The following is a 25,573-nucleotide window of genomic DNA, read 5'->3' as shown; positions in this document are numbered from 1 at the left end:
GAGAGATCAAGGTGATCATGGATCTAAGAAACTGATGTTAAATAGTTTTCTATTTTTCTAGAGAGTTCAACTGTCTTTGACCACTAATACTAGGGGAAAGTGGAGATTTGTATGGATCTGAATTAGACTCAAGTAACTAACTAACTAACTAACTAACAAACCAACATGCCCTATAATTCTTGTCCCACTGGGTCAGGATTCCTTGTTTTGTCTCTCCACAATGCTGGCCCCTCCTCCACCAAGGTTGTGGGTACTGGGTGCGTGAGATCATTGCTGATGTATTCTCACGGTCCTGGTAGTGCCTGGGTCTGGGTAGGTTCTCAAGACATGTTTGATGACTGAATAAGTGAGTGAATGAATGAATGATTTTCTCTGGGAAAACAGAAAAGTTGCTTTACCAACTCTGTGCTTCAATTCTTCCTTTTAAAAAGTGGGACAATGAATGCTGCTTACACAAGGATGTGAGAAGAATCAATTATTGCAAAGATGCAATAAAATCCTCAGACAAGAGGCAAAATAAAAGAGCAAAATATATTTTTTACAACCTTATTCACAACAGACTTAACACTCAAGGAGAAAAGCATTTGCTGTTGTTTCCTGCATGGCAAGAGGCTTGCCAAAATGATACTGTTTTCTAAAATATTTCAACGTGTGAAGTGCAATGAAGAGGCCTCCCGTCATTTTAAGATGAATTATGTTCTAATCCGGGCATTTAAAAAACAACAACAATAGAAAAACTCAGGCTGTTTTTCAATTCTACAACGTCTCCTGGCTAAATGCTGGGAATATTAAAATGGATTTTAGCTGCTTGCCAGATTTTCTTTCTTTTTTTCTTGTTTTTTAATCAGAGAGCCTGTTACATTTTAAAATGGGATGATTAGGGAAAAGGTCACCATCAGTTTCTGGAAGCTGGACTTAAGATGTTAAAATAGGTCCCATAACTACTCTTCCTTTTGATGGCAGTTGGTGGACAGGCCACAAGCTTTGGACAAACACTTGCACCTAGGCAATGAGCACAATTTCTTGGTGTTGGTGGCAAGCTCTTTACCTACTGATAGCGAGAGGTTTCTGCACACCCAGCTGGAATGGAGTTGACCCACACTCTTGGGGTTCCTCTGCCTCCCTTCTATGCCTGAGGAGTCTTGGAGTACAACAGTCTGACATCAACAGTTGAGTGGAAATTAGAAACCCACAGGAGAGGCCCCCCCAACATCAGAAAAAGGAAGGCTGAGGATCCATGGGGACCTTCCCCATGCACGCTGTGTACCCAGGTGCATACCATATGTTCAGTTTTGCTTTGAGATATCTCAGAGACTTCAGGCTGCTCTGGAGTGGCAGAGACTTCCTTTTCATTCTTTCCTAAACAGAAAACAAAAACCGGAAGGGTTTGGTTTGGTCTTCATTTGACACACACACATATACACCAGGCAAAGACAATACTGAGGCTCTGCTGTGTGGCTGGCCCTGTGTTAGGTGATGGGGACACATTATGAATAAAAACCTGGTTCCCATCCTCATGTACCTCAGACCAGGAGGGAGATACCAAATAATTGCTTAAAATTATTATTTAACCTACAAGCTGCCATAAATACTACAAAAGAAAAATATGGGGACATAAGAAAGCATTTAAACTCATTTTGGAGCAATGGCAGGAGTGGTGGGGGTCAGGGATGGCTTCTTGGAGAGAGTGACATAAACCGACGACCTGAGGGATGAGTAGGGGTCATCTAGGCCAAGGTTGTGCTCCTGGTGCCTATGGAGCAGAGAGTTCCAGATCAGCTGAGGAGAACAGCTTGGAGAAAGGCCCTTCATCAGAAGGCTGGTCTTGCTTAGGGAGTGAGCAGGGGCCTCTTCCAGTGAGCCTGTCTCTTAAGAATCACGCACTTCCACCACTCTTTCTGTGCAGGTGTGCACCTGATGGGTCAGGCACGGCCTTCTCTGCTCCTTCAATGTCACAGGCCCTGTATAGGATGAGGTGTGAACAGCATCCCTCACACCACGCATTCTCCTGGGTACTCCTCACCGCAGGCTGCTCCTTCATGAGCAGGACAGACTTCCTTCAGATGCAGGAAAGACCTGCTGCTGTGATCCTCCAAGGCTTCCTGCAGACGCCGCGCATTCATCACTCAGCACCTTCCATCTGACTTGGTGACTTACTTATGTTCCGAATCCCTGTGGTGACCACTCAGCACAGATTTCTTGGAGCCTCAACTTCAATATTCAGTTCATAATTCAAATATGCCATTAAAAATATGTATTATTTCTGAATTGGATCTCATTATTTTCAATAAAAAATTATTCTATGAATAAATATTAAAGTAGAAGGAGGCACATAACACTGGTTGAAAGCATAGGCTCTGAAGTCAGATACCCTGGGTTTGAATTCTGGCCACTTTCTTTATTAGCTGCATGACCTGGGGTAAGCTACTTGTGCCTCAGTTTCTTATTCTATAAAATGGAGGTAATGATGCCTATAGGTTTTTGTCAGGATTACATGGACTACAAAGTGTAAAGTAAGAACCAGAGCATAGCAAGGAATTAATAAATGTTAAGTAATAGTGCTATCTAGGTAAGGATGTTTTCACAAATCAATACACAGATCAGATTTAAAACATGTTTGTTGGACTTTTAGCATTGTAACCCATGAATCATTATGAATCCTCTTCAATTTCTTGAGGGAAAAGACAATGTAATTTTCACATTTTTCTCTGTCCCCAGCATTAGAATAAGTAGAATAAATATTCAAAGTGTGCTTGTTGAATAAAGGAATGATCATGTATTCTTTACTTGAAATTTGGAAAAGAGTGTGTGTGTATGTAATATAATGTGTATATATATCTCTAATGTGTTTATATATACATTATATATGCATTATATAATGTATATATATCTAATGTGTGTGTGGTGTGTATATATATATATAAATGTATATGTATTTTTTATTTGTTTGTTTCTCCAATTTCTTTCCAATACTTGGAGAGGATGAGAATTTTCTCTGCATTTCTTTGCTCTCCCATACCTAACACAGAAGCCATATAGGGTAAGTAAGCCTTAACAGAAGCTCAGCAAGCATCATGAGGGCAGCCAGTGAAGGCACCATCTTGGAGGCAGATTTTATTTGATCTGTTGAAAGTTTAAGTTGTCATGGAAACCCATCATCTCTTAGTACACTGGCCCCAGATCATTTCACCCAGAATATGAAAGAAAAGCTTCCTGTTTATTGCAGGAGCAAAAGGGTTGAAATTAACTCGGAATCATGGTGTTAGATAGTTGAAGGAATTCTAGAAGCGGTATATAGCATTAGGGCAGGGATATGAATTCAGGGTCAGACACCTGAACATCAACCTTGAATTTTCCTTTACTAGCTCTAAGTTTTTGGATCAGTTCTTTCATTTGTGAAATTATAGTCATTGTGAGATAAAAATTATTTACATAAAATACTTAACCCTGGGAAGATGCTCAATACAGAATATTATTTGTTGTTGTGTATTATATGACCTTAAGCCAGAGAAGAGGATCTAATAGTGATTACAATATGCCAGAATGTTTTTCTGGGCATTAATAATTGAATTGTCTGGGAATAAGATCTAGAACCTAGACTGTGCCCCAGTATGGTTTCCTCTCTTCTGTCTTCACTTTTTAAAGTTCCATTAAGAGAAATACATGCTAGTCTACCTTGGTTTCTTTTAAGTGTCCACTTTTCCTCCTTATAGCTAATAGTATATAAAAAGGTAATGGTTTGCATATGTAAAACTTGTTTGAAAGGCCTGAGGCAGAGCTCTATTTTCTTCTTCTTCTTTTTTTTTTTTAACACAGCAGGAAGGATAAATAATAACCATCTGTCTAGTCTGCCAGTTTAAGATTTGTACTAGAGGAATAAGCCAAGCTGGCTTCTAGAGATTTCCAGGTGTGGGAAGGGCCAGGTTTTACAGGGCTTCCAGTGGATTCTGATGGTTACACAGCACAGCCCTCCTGTGTGCCCCCACTAATGACTTGAAATCAGTGGTCTTCAGCAACCGGTTGCATGTTAGAGCCACCTGGGGAGCTTTAAAACTTACTAGTGCTCAGGTGTCACACCAATTTAATTGTGAATTAAATCACAATCTCAATGGGGGAGGGGGAGAACCCACTTCAGCACTTTAAAAAAAAATCCCCTAGATGATTCTAAAGTAAAACCAGGATAGAGGACAACTGATTTAAACAAAGGTTATTGGTTCATTGGATTTACTGAATGAAGATTTTTGTGAGAAGGAAGCGAATATATGTCAAATATCTACAAATGACAGGCATTTCCCACATTATCTAAAGGATAACCTGTGAGGTAGAAATTATCCCCATTTGACAAATAAAGAGTAGATGAAAGTCAGTGTTTCCAACTCATTCATTCATTCATTCTGAGAATACTTGTTAAGTGCTTTCTAAATGCCAGGCATCGTCCTAGGCACTATGTCACAATAGTGACCAGGAGAGACTCTTCTCATAGCATGTGCATTTCTGTGGTGAGGGCAATCAAACAGACAGACACAGAAAACAATGCCAGGTCTGATATAAGTGCTGTAAACATGATGTCACTTATGGGGGCGGCCAATTATGACACTTACTAACTTCCATAGGGAATTCACCCAAGGCCTTTGAAGAGGTGAAAATTAAGTTGAACCCTGAGCAGAGGGGAGTCAAGGGAGCAAGTAAGGAAAATATCTGGGGAAAGATATTTGAGGGAAAAAATTACTGCAAAGGCCAAGGCCTCAAGGCAAGAGTGCTCTTAGTACATTCTGAGAGGTGAGTCTAGCTGAGGCAGAATGAGGAGAAGTGGGTTGTGTTCATGGCAACTTAAAGGCCTCGTGTGCCATGTCATGGACTGAAGTTGTTGTTTTTTAATTCCCAGAATTCATTCTTCTCTGGTGATTCTCCCTTTAACCATCTCCTTCTGGCAATAGCAACTGTATTTCGCTTTGGAGGGTCACTCCACCCTCTTTCCAGTGCACTGTGGGTTTGGTAGGGTTGATCTCCAGTTCCACCTCCAAGCTGGGTCTCTGATTACTTAAGCTGTCATTGTATCCTCATCTCAATCTTGGTTGGACATAAAAACTCAACAGAGCTTCTGGATGAGAGACGATAATGCTGCTTGGATAGTAAAGTTTTCCTCCATCTTGGCATCGGCAGCACCTGCCAAATAGTTCTGTAAGAACTATGGTCATCACTACTTTAGCTTTTTACTATTGTGAAAGGAGTGCTTGGAGTAGTCAGGAGAGTGTCACATAAGCCCCGAAATGATGCCAACACAGATAAAGCAGAACAGAGAGCCATAAAGAAGGAAAGCAGATTTTGACATTTGAATGGCTAGATCAAAGACCTTGTGCTAGTAGACATTTCAGTCAAATAATCCAAAATATCTTTATTGTCTAAACCAATCGAGTTGGCTTTTATGTCCATTAATATAAATAGTGTAACTAGTAGTTAGTATGGATTTTATTCCTTAATGAAAGAGAGGCCAACTTGTCTTTCTGTTTTGTATCTACAGTGGTAGGTTTTTATGAAATGATTGAGGGAGCTCGATGAACCTTTGTGACTACTTTTCATTCCCTCCAGGTTTTCTGCAGCTCTGACCCTTGCTTACTGATTCTCCTTCTTCCTCTTCCTTACTCAGTCTCTGAAATGAGGAGATTCAAATTGGGAGCGGTACGTAATTTTGTGAAATACCTTAGACCTTAGACCATACCCATGTTTGGTGGATCCTAAGCTTTTTTAATTTGTCTTACTGGGAGTTCATAGCATTCTTGGATCTGTGGCTTGAGGTCCTCCATCACTTTTGGAAACTTCTCCAAATTTCCTCAAATACTGTTTAGTTCTATTCTCTTCCTCTTGTACTTCTATGATTTCAGTTACATATATGTTGAATGGTGTCACCATTTCCTAGATAGCTCTTTCATCGTGTTTTTTTTTCATATATTCATCTTTATTTTTCATTGATGCTTCAATATGGTATTTCTGCTGAACTATATTTCAGTTCACTAACCTCTCTTCTGTTCTGTTCACTATTCTCTTAATCTTATTTTTAAGTTTTTACAAGTATAATTTTAAATGTTTTCAGTCTAGATATTCCATTCAATTCCTTTTTTAGGTTCAAATTCTTTTTTCATTTTTTTTTATTTTTACATACTGCATATTGATTCATTGTACACAAATGGGGTACACCTTTTTGTTTCTATGGCTGTGCATGATGTAGATTCATACCCATTCGTGTAATCATATATGTACATAGGGTAATGATGTCTGTCTTATTCCACCATTTTTCATACCCCCTCCCTCTCATTTCCCTCTACATAATCTGAAGTTCCTCCATTTTTCTCTCACTCCCACCCCCATATATATCATCATCCACTTATCAGGGAAACATTCAGCCTTTGGACCTTTTGGGATTGGCTTATTTCACTTAGCATGATATTCTCCAATTCCATCCATTTATCTGTAAATGCCATAATATTATTCTTCCTTATGGCTGAATAATATCCCATTGTGTATATATACCACAGTTTCTTTATCCATTCATCTGTTGAAAGGCATCTAGATTGGTTCCACAATCTAGTTGTTGTGAATTGAGCTGCTATAATTAGCATACTGTAGTATGCTAATTTTAAGTCCTTTGGGTATAAATCGAGGAGTGGGATAACTGGATCAAAAGGTGGGTCCATTCCAAGTTTTCTGAGGACTCTCCACACTGCTTTCCAGAGTGGCTGTACCAATTTGCAACTCTACCAGCAATGTAAAAGTGTACCTTATACCACATCCCTGAGAAAGCATTGAAGAATACAGCACTCTTTCATGCTTAAAACACTAGAAAAAATAGGGATAGTAGGAACATACCTCAAATTCTTTTTTAAAAATTCTCCATTTTTTATTCATTTTCTTTAACATAATTAATTACAGTTATTTCAAAATCTATTTCCTGCTTGCATTGTTACTGATAATTTTTAACAGAAGTTGAAAACTTATATGAGACACACAGAGCTTTTGTGTGATGTTACTTTCTTTCACAGATAACTTTTCATCTTCTGTTTGGTAGTTTAATTTAAATCCCAAATAAAAGTCTTCAAACAAATATTGTTATATATTTTATTTTATCTGCTAGTTGTTCTTGCGAAGAGCTTTGATCAGCTGCAAATAAGTTCAATCTTGTCATTAGTGCAAATCACAGATATGAATAGTTATGTGAAAACCATATTAAACATTAAAGAATAAGTTCACAGGATTTTTATGATTACAAAGGAGATAAAAGTTATTAAAAAGGGAGCATATATAAAATGAGTCATTTAAATCAGTTATTGTAGCATTTTTGAGTCAAAAGGGATACTTAAAATGAAAAAAATGTACGATTCTACATACACATGAGTAAGTTTCTTTTTTTGTGTGTGCATCCTCTTCCCTTTTATAACACTTGATTGTGGGCAAGAGAACAGACAAATAAATGACTCACTCAGTACTAAGAACAATTAACCATCATAGTTCTAGTGTAAAGAAATGGGAAAGAGACTGAGATAAAAGTCAGTAAGCAGTAAACTATCACACAAAAGCAACAACAGCAACATCACCTCAACAACCCTTATTTCTGAGGAGTCTTTACATTGACTAAGAAGATTAGCAAAACCAGGAACAGTGGTGGATGCCTGTAATCCCAGTGGCTCAGGAGGCCAAAGCCAAACTCAACAACTTAGCAAGGCCCTAAGCAACTCAGTGAGACCTTGTCTCCAAATAAAAATATAAAGAAGGACTGGGGATATGGCTCAGTGGTTAAGTGCTCCTGGGTTCAATTTCCAGTACCCCCCAAAAAAGAGAAAGAAAGAAAGAAAGAAAGAAAGAAAGAAAGGATATATTGCTTATTATGTTTATCAGACTCACAGTCACCCTATGAGATCAACAGAACAGATTTTCCTCCTTCTCTGCCATTTCCTTCCTTCCTTTTTCCCCCTCTCTCCTTCTCTCCCTTCCTTCTTCCTTAATTTCTTTCTCTCTCAATTTTAGAGATGAGAAAAAATAATAATTTGGAGTTAAGTAAAATAAATGATTCATACAAGGTGGTTTAGTTACAAAAGTAAGACTTCAACCTATATTTTACATTTTTTTAGCTATGTTATGTGCTATAAGCTAGAATGTGTTACCCAATATTTATATGTTGAAGTTCTAATGCTCAATACTTTGGAATGTGACTGTGTTTGGAGACAGCATCTTTAAAGAGTTGAATAAGTTAAAATGAGAATGTTAAGGTGAATCCCAATCCAATCTGACTGGATATTCTTATAAGAAGAGGCAATCTGGACACTGAGCGACAACGGGGAAACACACACACAGAGGAAAGGCCATGTGAGGATACAGCAAGCATCTGTCCAGAACTGTGGCATGGTTTTCAACATTCTGAGCACTAGCTATGTGTGAAAGCTCAAAGGTTAGGTGTAGAGCCACAAGGCATCCCTTCAGTGGCCTCAGCATTGACTACATGGTGTTTTTTAAGAGATCCAAGCACAGCTACCTTCTTCCAGGTTTGAATTTCAAATGAAGTGACACTTTCCGAACCAACTGTGTATCACCTTCTGAAATCTTTTTTCTATGTACCTGGCATTTTCTTAGATCCTAGAACCAACTGCATAGTGGCACTAGCTCCTAGATTTTGACATAGTACTAATTTCTCCATGTTCCTTCAGCTTGCAGGTTGAAGCTGCTTCCTACAGCTACTAAGGTCTGGATTACCTCATTGTAGTGGGTTGAATTGGGTCCCTCAAAGATATGTTTATGTCCTTTCCACTGGTATCTGCGAATCTGCCTTTAGTTGGAAACAGTCTTTGCAGATGTAATCAAGTTAAGGTGAGATCATTCTAACTTAGTGTGGGCCTTAAATTCAATGACTGGTGTCTTTATAGGAGAAAGAAGAGGGATAGTTGGATACAGAGACATAGAGGTGACATGAAAAAAGCTACATAAAAACACAGCCCAAGATTGGAGTTATACAGTAACAAGCCAAGAGAGGCCTGGGACTACAGAAATTCAAAGAGGCAAGAAAAGACTCTTTCCTAGAGTCTTCAGAGGGAACATGGGTCTAATAACACCTTAATTGCATACTCCAGTCTCCAGAACTGTGTGAGAAGACATACCTGCTTTTTCTGTAATTTGTTACAGCAGCTTGGTAAAACAAATAATTCACTATCCCCTTTTTAATTATTTCAGTCTCCTGATACTTACATAACCAATCCCCTATAATGAATTCCCTCTGTTTGAAATACCTAGTAAGTTTTCTGTTTTTCTTGAATGCAGACTGATATATCTATCCCCCAAAACACACACACACACACACACACACACACACACACACACAAATGCACACAATTTGCACTTTGTATTTTGATTAAAATGGTAGTCTGTGTTTGATGGATGTCATAAATAGAGAAACTAGAAAAGTGGATTAATATTAATGCATATTTTTTCACCTGTCATATTTAAAACTTCTAAATTGTTAAATATTTTGCCCAATTCATCTTTATAAATTCTCTTAATAATATGTCTTGGTAATCTTCCTGTAGCAGTTTGGTCATGTTATTTTACAAGCACATAATTTTACCAATTAGTTGTGTTGTAATTTAACTAAATGGTCCCTAAATGATCATTTCATTTTTTCCATTTAAAAAATCACCAAAAAATGCTGCACTAAATATACACACGCCACATACATACATAGCTATATGTGTGTGTGCATACACACATACAAACATACGTCTTGAAAATTTTTGTTGAGACCCGTAGAGTAAATACCTGGTAGCAGAATTCTAGATCAAAGGTACTATGCCACTGAAATTTTAATAATACCAACTTATTCAGTAAGTGTGCTGCATTTATCTTAAAGGACTACCTCTAGAGTATGCCTTATGATAAAACTTGGAGAATTATGCTTTTATAACCCAGCTGGCCTAGAAGAATATGCATTAAGGCAATTCCCACTCCTATTTTTTCTTCACTGGTAAACCATCTACATTTCTGGGAGGAATGAAATGAAGTCCAACAAGAAAACCACTCATGCTAAGCAGTACTATTAACAGTAGCACTGGGAAATGGGAGGTCTCTCAGAAGCAACAAAATTATGGAACTCACCTGGAGGCAAATCAGACAACAAATCAGAAGAAGCTCTGCTCAGCAACTCAACAAAATTCTGCCATCTGTGTAAGAAAAGGAAACATAATATTGCTGATCAGTATCATTGCCCTGGAAGGATATGCAGTGAAACTCTGAGGTTATACTGGTTGGTAGAGTGATGGTGAAAGAATTTTTTGATACCTGCATCACTCCCGGTTCAACATAGTAAATAAACTGATTTATTTCTATTAGAACTGGAACAGTATAGGGAATTGAGTCCCCCCTCCCAATTATTGCAGGGCTAGGAGACTATAGATTAGGGTTCACTGCTAAGAATAGGGTCAGGACAGCAGATGTGGTCCAAAGATTAAGGAACTACAGGAGAATCTGGCTGAGATCTCAGTTGCCCCTATTCATGAAGCTGGTGACTGCAGTCCCAGGTGCAATCTGGCCACTGGGAAAACTAATTTAAGCCAGTTTCTGGAGTAGCTACTATTGTAAGAAACTAAGTAACTAAACTGGCTCTACACTATTATCCCTCCACCCACTCTTCTGACTCTCAAATCCTGTCTAATTGTATTTCACTAATATAAATCAAATCAATTTTGAAAACTTTGTGTCAAGGGGATTTCAGAAATGTTCCTTTTGGTCTTCAGGAATATGGAAAAATTGAAACACAGGGGATAGATAACAGTGTTAGGGGAGAGATAAAGGGGATAGATAAATATTATTTAGTAGGTAATATGTAGAGAGTTGCCCAAGAAGAAATTGCATTGAGCAATATGTCTGCAAGCGCCAATCAAGTAGTTATTTAAAGCTTAAAAAGTACTCCAGCAAAAGGAAAAGTATGGATCCAGGCAGTCAGATCAATGGCAGTCAGAGGATGGGAGGGAGAAAGGGCTGAACAGGCAGAGCACAGAGGATTTTTAGGGTAATGAAACTATTTAACATATACTCCAATCATGAATACATGCAGTTCTATACTTGTCAAAACTCACCGAATGTGCTATAGCAAGAGTGAACCCTGATGTAAATGATGGACTTTGTACGATAAGAATGTATCAATATACATCCATTTTTCTTAATGGATGTACCATTCTGATGGGGGATGACAACAGGGAAGGCCATGCATGGGCTGAACAGGGGATATACCGGAAAGTTCTGTACCTTCCACTCAATTTTGCTTTGAACCTAAAACAACTCTAAAAAAATAAAGTCTATTATTTAAAATAAAAAAAAAAAAGTACTCCAGCAAAACTTTGGCAGTACAGATTACTAATATTTGTTTGCTGTTCTGGTTTAGATATGAGGTGTCCCCCAAAAACTCATGTGTGAGATAATGCAAGAAGGTTTAGAGGTGAAATGTTTGGGTTACGAAATCCTTCAACCTATTAGTGAATTAATTCTCCGATAGGAATTAACTTAGCGGTAACTATAGGCAGGAAGGGTGTGACTGGAAGAGGTGGGTCCCTGGGGGCGTACGCCTTTAGGGTATATATTTTGTCTTTGTTAAGTGGAATTTGCGCTCTGTTTTCTGGCACCGTGTCCCCAGCTGTTTTTCTCTGCCATGCATTTATGCCATGATATTCTGCCTCCTTTCAGATCCTGAGTAATGAAGTTAACAATAATGGACTGAGACCTCTGAAATCATCAGCCCCAAAAACTTTTTCATCCTCGTTTTTTTGGGCCTTTTGGTCATAATAGCGAAAAAGCTAACTGAAACACTTGCCTAATATCCACCCTCTATTTAAATATAAATTTTTTTTTCTCTGTAGTAGTAAGTACTCACTTTCCTTTATACATATTTTGGTTAGGACTATATTTAAAATCTCATATCCTGCTTGGGCCAGTGTCCAGACCCATCTTATCTAATTAATCTCAATCTATCATTTACTTTATCCCTCCCCTTTCCCTCCTCTTTTCTGTTTCTTCTGTTTTGTTTTGTTTTTCTCTGTCTCAATCTCTGTCATTAATTTTTGGTCCTGGTCCTTCTTTTTTTTTCTTAGGGTGTGTACTGGGAATTGAACCTGGGGCACTCGACCACTGAGCCAACTCCCCAGTCCTTTTTTATATTTTATTTAGAGACAGGGTCTCACTGAATTGCTTAACGCCTTGATTTTGCTGAGGCTGGCTTTGAACTGGAGATCCTCCTGCCTCAGCCTCCCTAGCCACTGGGATTACAGGCGTGTGCCACCACATCTGACTGGTTCTGGTCCTTCTTGAAGGTTTATTTTTTTCCTCAATTTTCTGAATTACTTAATATTCTTTAAAAATAGTCCTTTTTTCCCCCACTAGTGTTAGCAAAAGACAGGCTTTTTTTTTTTTTTTGATTAGGAACCAAACTGCAAATAATACAAATTTTTATCTTTGTTTTGCCTATCATAGCAAGTTCAGTAAAAATAAAGAGGGAGTTTTGAAATACTTGTCCTGGGTTTTCTCAAAAAGTTCTAATGTCTTGTGATTTTATTCTCCTTATATAAAAATGATTTCTTAAATATGTGCCTAATCATTTTGCTTTCCATCATGAAACTTTTTCTATACACGCTATCAAGAGTCAGAAACATTTTTTGGTCAATATATGTATTCTGATACTGAGTTTTGGAAATGTGACCTTCAGAGTCACTTTCCGCATATGAATAGACAAAGTGTGGCATGCAGTATGACAAGTCAGATAAGCTGGCGACTTTATCAGCTGCTGCAGATGTAGGAAGGTAAGAGAAAACTGGAGAAGAAGTAGCACTTTTCAGAAATTCTGATAATCATACAAAGATATGACATTAGCACAGTTCTGAAAATAAACTTCAAAGAAGTATTTCCTGTCGTCTGCACTTTCTACAATGGCTTTCTAGACCCTCTTAGGAAGACTAGGCTTATGCCTAGACTACCTTCCCACCCTTTGATAAGAAAATTCAACAACCCAAACCTAGATCAATTAATGTTCACACACTGCCTATTATTTTCAGGATTGTCAGGAGTTATCAGGTAGTGATCTTCTAGATGTCATATGTGAGCTAAGGTCCTTGGATAAAATGGTGCCACGAACTCTCCTGCTTTCTTGATCATATGCTGAGAGTGGGGTAAGAAGATTGTGGGAAATTTTCCAAGTATTGAATTTGAGCATTGTCTGATTTAAATGATTATAAGACTTAGGTGACTAATAACATTCTGAAGATTCTTCTAGTAAAATATTTCCTTTCTCTCCATTTCTTTACATTACTCCAAGATCTTCAAAGAGACACTCATGATTTAAATGTGGGAATGTGTTCCACCGTCAGGAGTGACAGTGTCAAGGCAGAGAGGTCAGGACTAGAGGATAAGACCTGTGAGCCTAGTTCTAGATTCAGGTCAACCTGAGTTCAAACTCTAACTTCAAGAGTTTGTCAAGTTAACAGCATTTAGTGAGTGTTCTGAGTACTTTCTGATCATTATTTCATTCAATGGAGATAACCATCCTATGAGATAAATAAATGACTTGACCAAGGACACATGGGTCACAGGGACAGCCAGGACTACACCCTGACTGTCTCATTCCAAATCCATATGGATTTATGCAATTTGGCTTCAGTTACATATTTTTCCTCTTTGAAATTCCATGGACATGGCTTTAGTGTCTTCTAACATTATCATTGCAGAGACTATCTGAGGACAGTTGGGTTTTTGTTCATTGATAATTATATTTTTCCTATTATTTGCTTTAGTTTAGTTTTATTTTGTTTTGGGCCAAGATTTTTGACTTATTTTCTTTGTCTTAATATTACAAAAGTTTAATAGGGATAGACATGGGTACATTTTTTAAAATATGTAATTTAGCTGAGATCATCGTGAGACCTTTCACCCTGTACACTTTCTTTGTCAGCAGGTGGACAAAATTGTTTCAGTTGTGGACATTGTTTGAGTGGGTCCCCCAAGAATTCATCTGCTGGAAGCTGGGTCCTCAGTGTGGAGGTGATGAAGCAGTAGAACTCTGAGAGGTGAAGTCATCTAGTGGAAAGGGATTGGGTAACTGAAAGCATCTCCTTAGGAAGGGATTAGTGTAGTTCTGGGAATCTGGCTAATTCCCATGAGAGTGAGTTGTTCTAAGACAGTCCTCCTCACTCCCTGGCCTGTGGTCTCACCATGTGATCTCTTGCTCTCACGGATACTACCATGATGATGCCATCTGCTATAGTACAGTACAGCCAAGAGGACCCCACCAGAGGCCCAACAGATGGGGTTGTTCGATCTTGAACTTTCAGGCTCTAATACCGTCAGCTCAATAAGCCACTTTTCTTTATCAAGTACCCAAATACAGATATTTTGTTATAGCAACAGAAAATGAACTAATATAGTTGGGACTTTCATTTTTATTTTTACTCCAAATTTTTCTAATTTCCTGTCCCATAATACCAAGTCCTCTTAGATTGGATCTCTATTATTATTATTTTATATCTACTATTCTCTCTCATTGCCTTCTCTGTTCTTTTACTTTTTCCTACATTTTGCAGAAGTCCCTTAAGTTTGACATTACACATTTTCCTCTAGTGTTAATCTCACTTTTTATTGATTCCTGGTTACCTTTTAATTTGCCTAGTGAAGTTTTAGCTTCCTTGATACCATCCGTATTTCCCCAAATTCTTTCTAATTTCTTGTGCTTTTTAAATTTGATTTTTATAGATTTTTAAAATCTCATTACACTTATTACTTTCTAATTCAATTCAATAGAGGACATGACTTCTTATATACTACATAGAATCACTGTGTTTTCCTAAATTATTTTTCTAATTTCTAGAGTAGATCATTTCCTAAGCTTTGTTGAGATTTGAAGCCTACAGGTTGATGATTCCCTTTCATGTTCTGCAGTATTTTCTTAAATGTTGGTGCTTTCTCCTTACTGGGCTTCAAATGAGGGTCTCCCCACAATCAGTATGACCCACAGCTGAGCTGTCTTGCTTTCCTGTGGCTGTATTCCCTGCTCACTTGAACCTTCAGTCAAACACAGGTGGCAACCCCATCCCTTATTGGTTTCTTGTAGACATTCTCATGCACCTTAGTAGAATGGAGGTGGGATCTTCTCACCACGTTCGTTGGGTACCAGACACTTCAGATAGATGTAGTATATCCTACTTTATATTTCCTAGTCTAGAGTAAACAACTACCAGGAGTCTCCCTTTCTCCTAACCCACATGACTTAATTTTCAGGAATTAAACTTCCCCATGTGCAAACACCGTACATAAACTGGGTTTCCCTTTCCCCCTTGCTCATCCCAACTTTTTACTCTATCATTTTGGCAAGTTGTACAGAATATATCTGTATCTCTGAATAGGTACAGGAAGTGATGTGTAGGTAAATACATAGATGTGTCTCCTTGGGCAGGGAAGGGAGGGGAGAGAGAAGCAGGGAACAGTAGAACTTAGACCACTACCATAAATGGCATATTTGCAATTTTCTAGTTGGTTCAGAGTGTGGTCTCCACACCAAGGGAAGGCTGTGGTGAAGGGAAGAAATATCTTCTGCCTTCCACACTTCTTACAGGAAGTCAGGGTGAAGTGTAGGGTAGGCAACTTATTGATTTTCCTGAATTACATTACATAGAGGAGATTCCTGCTAGATTCTGACACTATAGTTCCTGTTAGTGAGTTTTGCTGCTTGTGAGTTTCAGGCCTTTTTCTTTGTTGCTGCTTTTTAAAAAAAAATTTCTATTTTTACAGACTGCATTTTGATTCATTGTACACAAATGGGGTACATCTTTTCATTCGATGGTTGTTCACAGTGTAGATTCATACCATTGGTGTAATCATACATGTACATAGGGTAATGATGTCTGTCTCATTCCACCATTTTTCATACCCCCCCCTCATTTCCTTCTATTTAAGCTAAAGTTCCTCCATTCTCATCTCACCCCACCCCCTTACCCCCATTATATACCATTATCCACTTATCAGGGAAAACATTTGGCCTTTGGTTTTGGGGGTTAGGAATTTTAGTCAGTGCTGTTAGGCAGATGCCTTTTGATACAAAAATCCTTGAATGTAAAAACAAAACAAACCTAAATATAATAAGCACACAAGACATGGTTGTTTTATTGAAACACCCTTGTAATCTTGATGAAGCTAGTTTCAGGTGGTGTGTTCTTTTAGAAACATCATAAAAGCTATGTCAAAAGGTATGCCAGAAATCACCTCCCAAGTCCATTACCTTTCTTCACCTCCTGAAATGTATGCTACAGTCATGAGGAACATTTTGTGGTAATCCAAACTTGCCAAGATTGGCTTGCCTTTCTGTCTTGGCACATCCTGTTCCTTCTCTCTGAACTACTTCTTCCATCTCTCACCCTGTTAGCTCCTATGAATCCCATCTCAGTTGAGACATAGCATAGAATAGTGCTGAGAAGTCAACTCTGTCCAGACTGCCAGAATCAGAAATTAAGTCCTATGATTTAAAGAATTCAGCCATTGTAACCATGTCTTTCAGAATCCTGAAATTCCTGACTCTAGTGGAAGGGTCACAGAATATGCCAGATGGAGAAGGCAGGTAGGAAGAAGGTTGCTTAGGAGTGAACTGGCCTAGGACCTTGTTAGTTTGCAAGGACTATGGTATGGTCTGAGTATATGGAAATCTTTACCCCACAGGTATCAGGAGGTTGGGAGTCTTTGAAAAGTGATTAGGTTATGGGGTAGAACCCTCTTGAATGGGATTAGTGTCCATATAAAAGAAACCCAAGAGAGACCCCCTCGTCCTCCCTGCCATGTAAGGTCACAGTGAGAAGAAAGCCATCTAGGAGGAAGCAGAACTTCCCCAGACACTGAATCTGCCCACATCCTGGACTTCCCATCTCCAGAACTGTGGAATAAAAGACTTTTTTTTTTTTTTTCAATGAACCACCCAGTCTATGGTGTTTTGTTATGGAAGCCCAAACAGACTAAGACAGGCTGCCATGAGACACCACAGACCATGTGGCTTCAACAGAATTTTCTCACAGTTTTGGAGCACAAAAGTCCACAACTGAGGTATGGGCAGAGGACAAGAGATACCCAATTCCTCAGACCCAAAACTGTGTTCAGCACCAAACCTAAGTGTGAAGCCAGCTCTGGGACTCCCAGTTTTCCCCCAAACCCTGTGCCTGGCCACATGTAAGTTTCTGAATATTGTAGGGCAAGTAGGAACGTTGCTATAGTGTAGTGATTAAACCCCAAGACTCTAAAACTGGAGGGCCTGCATTTGGCTTAGCCTTATTGATGAATTCAGGTATTGATTACATATAAGTTTTAATCTCTCTGTGTTTTCTCATTTGAAAAATAACAGTGCTCACCTCATGGGGCAGGTGCAAGGATTAAAAGAATTAATATTTATAAGGCACTTAAAACATTTCTTGAAATACTTTTAGCACTAGGTAAGTGTTGGCTATAACTAATAATAATAATAATATTATTATTATTATTATTATTATTACAATGTGGACTAGAAAAGCCAGGTCTGATTTCTATAGCACAGCCAATAGGCAGACCATACCACATCCCTAATAGCTCTTTGCTAACCCTTTCCTATTCCCTTTACAAAGTAATTGCTGAATCAGACACCTCATGTTTCCTTTATCTCCTAAAATCCTCTGGTAGTTCCTGGGATTAGCAAAACGGGTCCTTTTCAACCTAATTGCACTCTCAATAATGGGCCAGATGTGTCTGATAAGTCCTACTTGTGGCTGTGTCAATTGCTCCATCTATTCACGTTGCTTCCATAGCAGCTTCATTATTTCCCCCTCACCCCCAAAACAATTTGGCTCACGTGCACGTGTTTTAAACTGGTTTGAAGCATTTAATTTTGCCAATACAATTTTAGAGTATTAGTTTGCCTCCTGTTCTCTCTCTGCTCTTCTTAATTACCACTTATTACAAAGTCACACAGAAACATTAAATGCAAAATCTGACTTACACATTCCTGGCCAAGAACAGGGATAATAATTTCTACCAACACAACCTGAACTCATTTTACATAAGGGTGATTCAGAGTCGAGATTTGAAATCATAATCAAGTCTTTCTCAAAATCGCCTTACCCTGGCAGTCATTCACTAATGTCACTGCTAATTGGTAGGCAAATGGCAAAAAACAAAATCTCAATGTTAAAAACAACAACAACAACTTTGTTACAGGGCTCACAAAATTGCTCTCCTTGTCAGCTCTTGCAACATGACAGTTTAAGAAGGGAATGCAGCTCATTTTATTTGGTTAGATGGGGCTAATCCCACATCACCATAATCCCTCCTGATGTTTTATTGATTCTAAAGGACATTTAATCAGGAAGCAGCTCAGCACTAGAATCCTGCTAATTAGCAAGCAGCCACATTCCAAATGGGTTCCCAATTGAACAGCAGATTAATGGACAATATGTACTAAAATAATGATTCGTGCATTCAGCTCCTAAAATGTGTGTCTAAATTGCATCTTTAATCTCTTAAGGATATAGATTTGCATACAAAGCCCTTAACGAAATGGATTTAATTCAACGGAAGAAGCTTTAGCCAATGACTGTTTAAGGATGAAACAGGTTTATCTCATATAAATGCAATTCTTCTTTGTTTCTCATGGTTTTGATGTCCTTGAATATTCAAAGGTCAAAGACAGGTAAATAAAAAATTAACATGCTTCTCCGATTTTTCACAAAAGCAGTGGAAATTGAGAATATTGATAGAATAATAAGCAGCCTCCCCTCACTTGCCCCTTAGTCTCTCTTGATCTCATATTCTGAATTCCTGGAATATTGATTTGGATCCCAACTTTTAATCAAACTAATGTCTATTGAGTCTCCACTACATACCAAGGACAATGTGAGCTTTGAAACATGCTCTTTCTCCCTTTAGTTTGGAGCCTCTGGGGACTCTCAATTTCAACTTCCTGGTTTTCTATTTAGCTCTGAGCTCACTTTTCTGCACTTCCAGTTTAACTACTTCTCCTACCTTCACTCAAACACCACCCCCTAGGTTTTAGAGTAGGGACATTCTCATGTCCAAAGCTGTTCCACTGGAAATTCATTGACTCCATTCAAACTCTTGGCCTCATTATTCATTTAATCACTGACTGATACTCCCTGCTATGGTTTGGATATTAGGTGTCCCCCAAAAGTTCATATGTCAGACAATGCAAGAATGTTCAGAGGTGAAATGATTAGACTGCAAGAGCTATAACTTCATCAGTGGTTTAATCAACTTGAATGGATTAATAGAGCGGCTACTGTGGGCAGGTATGGTGTGACGGCAGGAAGTAGGCCACTGGTGAGTGGAGCTCTTTCTGCTTCTTGGCTGTCATGAACTGAGCAGGTTTCCTCCACTGTGCCCATCTACCATGATGTTCTGCCTCATCTTGGACCCAGAACAATGGAGTTGTCTGACCATGGACTGAACCTTTGACACCATGAACCAACATAAACTTTTCCTCCAAGTTGTTCTTGTCAGGTGTTTTGGTTAAAGTGACACAAAGTTGACCCAAACACTCCCCATAGCCTTTACTCCACTTTATTTTTCTGCTTTACTCTTGTCACCAGGTGATATGCCATATATTCTAACTCACTTATCATTTCCCTTCCCCACCCCAACAGAATATAAGCTTCATGAGGGAAGGGCTTTGTTTTAGATATATCTGTATTCCCAGTGTCTAGAGTAGTGGTTGGTATATAGTAGGCAATCAATAAATGTTAAAATAATGAATAAGCAACTCATCTAATTCTTACTTATAACTACCAGGTGTCAGTTCTGGGCTATATGCTGGGAATATATTGTGAGCAAAGCAGTCATGTTGCTGATCATTAGGGAGGTCACTGTATATATTAAACTAACATCAAACAAATAAACACATAATTACAAGTAGTAGTGTTAGGAAATATAATGACTGGGTTCATTGAGAGTATTCAGCAGAAGGAGCCTGACATTGATGAGATGGTTAGGGAAGGTGTCCTTCAATTTTGATTGTGGACTAGGGACTGGGAAAAATTCACATATTGGAATCCATGAGAATATTTCTGTTTTAGTCAGCTTTTTCACTGCTGTGACTAAAGGACCTGACCAACACAATCATAGAGTAGGTACCGTTTATTTGAGCGTTTACAGTTTCGAAGATCTTAGTCCGTAGAAAGCTGACTCCATTCCTCAGGACTTGAGGTGAGTCTGAACATCATGGTGGGAGAGGGTGGCAGAGGGAAGCCCCTCACACCAAGGTGATCAGGAAGCAGAGAGAGACTCCACTTGTCAGATACAAAAATATACCCAAAGTCATGCTCCAATTCCCACCTCCTCCAGCCACACTCTACCACTTCAGTTACCACTTAGTAAATCCTGATCAGGGGATTAAACCACTGATTGGGTTAAGACTCTTACAACCCAATCATTTCTCCTCTGAATCTTCTTGCATTGTCTCACACATGAGCTTTTGGGGGACACCTCACATCTAAACTCTAAACATTTCAATATACTATGCTTCCCCTAATTCAGTTCAAGCACATAAATATTTATTATAATAATATTTATTATGGCAGGCACTGCTGTAGACAGTGCCTGCATGAATGAATAAAATAAAGATCTTGGCTATTCTGGCATTATATATTCTGCTGTTGGGGGAGACATATGACAATAACTAAAATAGATCAGCAAAAGGGGAAGAAAACAAAAGGAGAGCAGGTTAAAAGGAGAAAGAAGTGGGGGAGGTGATAAATAGAAATAGGGTAGTTAGTGGTAGCCTTGTTTCATTGACAAGGAGACATCTGAGCAAAAACTTGAAGAAAGGGAAGAGGCTGGCGGGAGGATGGCTGGGTCTTAAATAGCATTCCAGGTAGAGAAAACATCTAAAGGATAGGTGACAAGGTGGATGTTTGCCTGGTCCACCTGAGGAAGACACGAATTACAGTGTAACTGGAACAGAACAGGCAAAGTAGCTTTTAGATGGAGCCAAAGAAATGATGGGGAAGTAGGTCATGTAGAACTCTTTTTAAGAACCTTTTCCCCACTGAACAAGTAAGGTGCTTTTGCAGTCTTTGGAGGAATGATGTGTACCACTTAAGGTTTTTTTTTCTTTTTAATTGGTTCCTTTAGTTATAAATGATAGTAGAATCCATTTTGATATAATTATGCAAACATGGAATATATCTTATTCTAATTAGAACCCCTAATGTACCCCTGTACATCTTGTGGATGTGCAGGATGGTGGAATTCACTATGATGTATACATATATATACATAGGAAAATTATGTCAGATTTATTCCACTGTCTTTCCTTTTTGTATCCCCATTCCCTTCCCTTCATTCCCCTTTGTCTCATCTATGGAACTTCTATTCTGCTCTCACCACTTATTGTGGGGTACCTTCTATGTATAATTTGACCTTTGGTTTGGGGGGATTGGCTAATTTCACTTAGCATAATACACTCCATATCTATCCATTTACTGGCAAATGTCATAAAGTAATTCTTAATGATTAAGTACTATTCCATTGTGTATATATGCTACATTTTCTTTATCCAGTCATCTCTTGAAGACCACCTAGGTTGGCTCCCTAGCTTAGCTCTTGCTATAAACGTTGATGTGACTTCATCACTGTAGTATGCTGATTTTAAATTTTTTGGATATATACCAAAGAATGGGATAACTCTGTCAAATGCTTGTTCTATTCCTAGTTTTTTGAGTAATCTAATTGCTTTCCAGAGTGGTTGCACCAACTTGCAGTCTCACCAATGTATGAGTGTACCCTTTTCCCCACATCCTTACCGACATTTACTGTTACTTGTATTCTTAATAATTGCCATTCTGACTGGGGTGAGATGAAATTTCAGTGTAGTTTTAATTTGCATTTCTCTAATTGCTAGAGATGTTGAACATGTTTTCATATATTTGTTGACCATTCATATTTCTTCTATTGAGAAGTGTCTGTTCAGTTCCTTTACCCATTTACTGATTGGGCTATTATTATTATTATTTATTATTATTGTTATTGTTATTATTATTTTGGTGTTAAGTTTCTTGAGTTCTTTGTATATCCTGGAAATTAATGCCCTATCTGAGATGAAAGTGGCAAAGATTTTCTCCCATTCTGTAGACTGTCTTTTCATGCTCTTGATTATTTACTTTGTTGTAAAGAAGCTTTTTAGTTTGATGCCATCCCTTTATTGATTTTTTCTTTTATTTCTTGCACTTTAGGACTCTAGTTAAGGAAGCCAGTTTCTCAACTTACATGTTGGAGTGTTGGGCTTACATTTTCTTCTTGTATGTGCAGGATTTCTGCTCTAGTTCCTAGGACTTTGATCCATGTTGAGTTGAGTTATTTGCAAGGTAAGAGATAAGGGTTAAATTTCATTCTACTAACTATGGATTTCCAGCTTCCCCAGGCCATTTGTTGAAGAGGCTACCTTTTCTCCAATATGTTTTTGGCACCTTTGTCTAGTATGTGGTATTTATTTATTGTGGATTTGTGTCTGTGTCTTCTATCCTCTTCCATTGATCTTCTTGCCTGTCTTGGTGCTAAATACCATGCTGTTTTTGTTACTATAGGTTTGTACTATAATTTAGGGTCTGGTAATGTGATGCTGCCTGCTTCACTTTTTTCATTAAGGATTGCTTTGGCTATTCTGGGTCTTTTGTTTTTCCAAATGAATTTTTTTATTACTGCTTTTTTATTTCTATAAAGAACATCATTGGAATTTTAATGGAAATTGTATTGAATCTGTATAGCACTTTTGGTGTATGGCCATTTTGACAATATTAATTCTGCATATCCAATAACATGGGAAGTCTTTTTGGCTTCTGAGGTCTTCCTCAATTTCTTTCTTTAGTATTCTGTAGTTTTATTGTAGTTTCCTCACCTTTTTTGTTAGGTTGTTTTCCAAGTTTTGTGTTTTTTTTTTTTTTTTTTAAGCTATTGTGAATGGGATGATTTTCCTAATTTCTTTTTCATCTGATTCATCATTGGAGTATAGGAATGCAATTGATTTCTTGGAATCTACCTTGCCTGATATGAATATAACTGCTCCAGGTTTCTTTAGAGTTGGTATGCTATATCTTTTTCTATCCTTTTACTTTTATCTTGTCTATATGTTTATACCTAAAAAGGGTTATTGTAGAAAGCATTTAATTGGTTCTTCCTTTATAAATAAAATCTGAAAATCTGTGCTTTTTAATTAGTGCATTTGGATCATTTATACTAAATTTAATTATTATTATTATTATTTTGGGGGGGTACTGCAGATTAAACTTAGGGGCACTCCACCACTGAGCCACATCCCCAGCCCTACTTTGTATTTTGTTTAGAGATAGGGTCTCATTGAGTTGCTTAATGCCTGCCTTTTGCTGAGGCTGGGTTTGAACTCCTGGATCAACCTCCTGAACTGCTGGAATTACAGGTATGCACCACTGGGCCTGGCTAAATGTAATTATTGATGTGGTTAGGTTTAAATCCTATCTTATTGATATTTATTTTATATTTGTCACATCTGTAATTTTTGTTACCTTTTCCCCTGTGTATGTTATGTTTTCATTTTAAAGGTTCCTTTAGCCTCTTTAATTAATTTATTCCTTCTTCAAAGAAAATTATATGACTGCACTTTTAGTACAAAACCATCATCACAGTATTTTTTATTTTTTAGTTCCCTCTCCTGGTCTTATATGCTATCATCAAGTATTACACTTTTATTTATGTTATAAACTTCATACAGCATTGTTCTTATTTTTGCTTTAAACATCTAATTCTGTTTTAAATAGTTTTTTAAAATTAAACAATATATGTGCTTTTTATTCATCCACATATTTACTATTTCCATTCTCCTCATTCCTTCATATAGATATAGAAAAATTATTTTTCTTCCATCCGAAGGACTTATTAAAATATTTCTTGTGTTGATCTATAGGTTATTAATTTTCTCCTCTTTTATATGTGTGATAAAGTCTTTATGTCAATTTGCTTTGTGAAAGGTTAGTTTCTGAAAAGAAAATTTTAGCTGTTAGCTTTCTTTCAGTAATGTGTAGGTTTCATTCCATTGTCTTATTTCTTACATTGATTCTAGTGGGAAGTCTGTTGTAGTTCTTATCTTTGTCATTTGGTGTTACTCGTTTTGGTCTCTGTGTGCTTTTTGGATTTTGTCTTTATATTACTTTATGTAATTTGTTTAGAATAATCCCTTGGATGGTTTATTTCAAGATTTCTTTCTTTTTTCCAGGTTCATTGAGCTTCTTGTCTTTATAGTTTTCTCCAAATTTAGAAAAATTGCAGCTATTCATTGTTCAACATTCTTTTCTATTCTCCTCTCTTTCCCTTTCTGACATTTGAATATCTATACATTAAAACAGTTGATGATGTCACAAAGCTGCAATAATCCTTTGTTAATTTTTCCTTAATTGTTCTTCACACTGAATTTTATTATGAATAGTGTTTATTTCTGTGTCTTCAAGTTATTTTTATTCCCTGTCTAATTTGCTGTTATTTGTATCAAGAATACTTTAAGCATTATAATTTTTAGATAATCTATTTTTTAATAGTTTTAGATATACTAAAAAAATTTAAAAATAGAACAGAGAATTCTCAGTCACCTTTCACCCAGTTTCCATTTTCATCAGCATCTTACATTAGTATGGTACAATCAAGAGCCAATACGATTACATTTCAATTAAATAAAATTCATAATTTATATCCATATACTTAGATTTTGCCTGCTTTTCCTTTTCTTCTCTAGTTTCCATCCTAGTTACTGTATTAGATTAAATCTTCTGGTTTCACTATGTTCTTCTTGATAGTGACAATTTCTCAGATTTTTCACATTTTTAATGGCCTTCACAATTTTGAGAAGCACTGGTCAGCTATCCCTGTATAGTGATTAATTTAATGTTTTTCTTCTTATTATTCTGTGCTATTTGTTTTGAGGAAGAAGGTATGTGTTTAGTCCTACCTAGAAGTTTCATTTATGTATTTTTTATTTCATTCCATATTTCTCATTATGTTCATGCTGGGAAGATATTTCTTATATATATAAAGTATATGGGGATTTGAGGGTAGGAAGGATAGTAGAATGTACCCTATGAACATATATGATTACATAAATGGTGCAATTCTACAACATATACAACCAGAAGAACGAGAAGTTATACTCCATTTATGTATGATGTGTCAAAATGCCTTCATATATAACTAATTTAAACAACAAAAGTCCTTGTCCACTAATTATATTATCTGTTATTTATGTATATGTTTCTATTGATTGGTTTTTCTCTTAATATTAGGTCATATGTTTCTTCCTTCTTTTCATGTTTGATAATTTTTGTATGTCTGTTAGAAATTGTGAAGTTTACATAATTGATAGAGATTATTTTATTCCTTTAGAAATTTGAGAGCTTTTTTTCTGGATATAGTTAAGCAGTTTGAAAATAGTTTGACCATTTTTTAAACTTTTAATATATGTGGAGTTTATGTAGGTTAATTTGGCCTCTTTTCAATACAATCAATACCCTTATAA

The 25,573-nt window shown here is 37.3% G+C and overlaps 1 protein-coding gene across 5 annotated transcripts in view; it reads right to left on the bottom strand.

The window, feature by feature from the left end:
- C1H1orf87 (chromosome 1 C1orf87 homolog) overlaps positions 1–25,573 on the bottom strand; it is a 79,768-nt gene that overhangs the window by 8,057 nt on the left and 46,138 nt on the right. For all 5 annotated transcript variants that reach the window (XM_047566299.1, XM_047566284.1, XM_047566319.1 and 2 more), the window contains exons 9-10: positions 10,135–10,199; positions 1,280–1,359 (exon numbers count right to left, since the gene is read on the bottom strand). In XM_047566299.1, the coding sequence (XP_047422255.1) occupies positions 1,280–1,359; positions 10,135–10,199 (145 nt within the window). The remainder of the gene's footprint in view (positions 1–1,279; positions 1,360–10,134; positions 10,200–25,573) is intronic.

The sequence above is a fragment of the Sciurus carolinensis genome, chromosome 1 (assembly GCF_902686445.1).
Source record: "Sciurus carolinensis chromosome 1, mSciCar1.2, whole genome shotgun sequence".
Lineage (NCBI taxonomy): Eukaryota > Metazoa > Chordata > Mammalia > Rodentia > Sciuridae > Sciurus > Sciurus carolinensis.
This window is presented reverse-complemented; position numbering and strand designations above follow the sequence as displayed.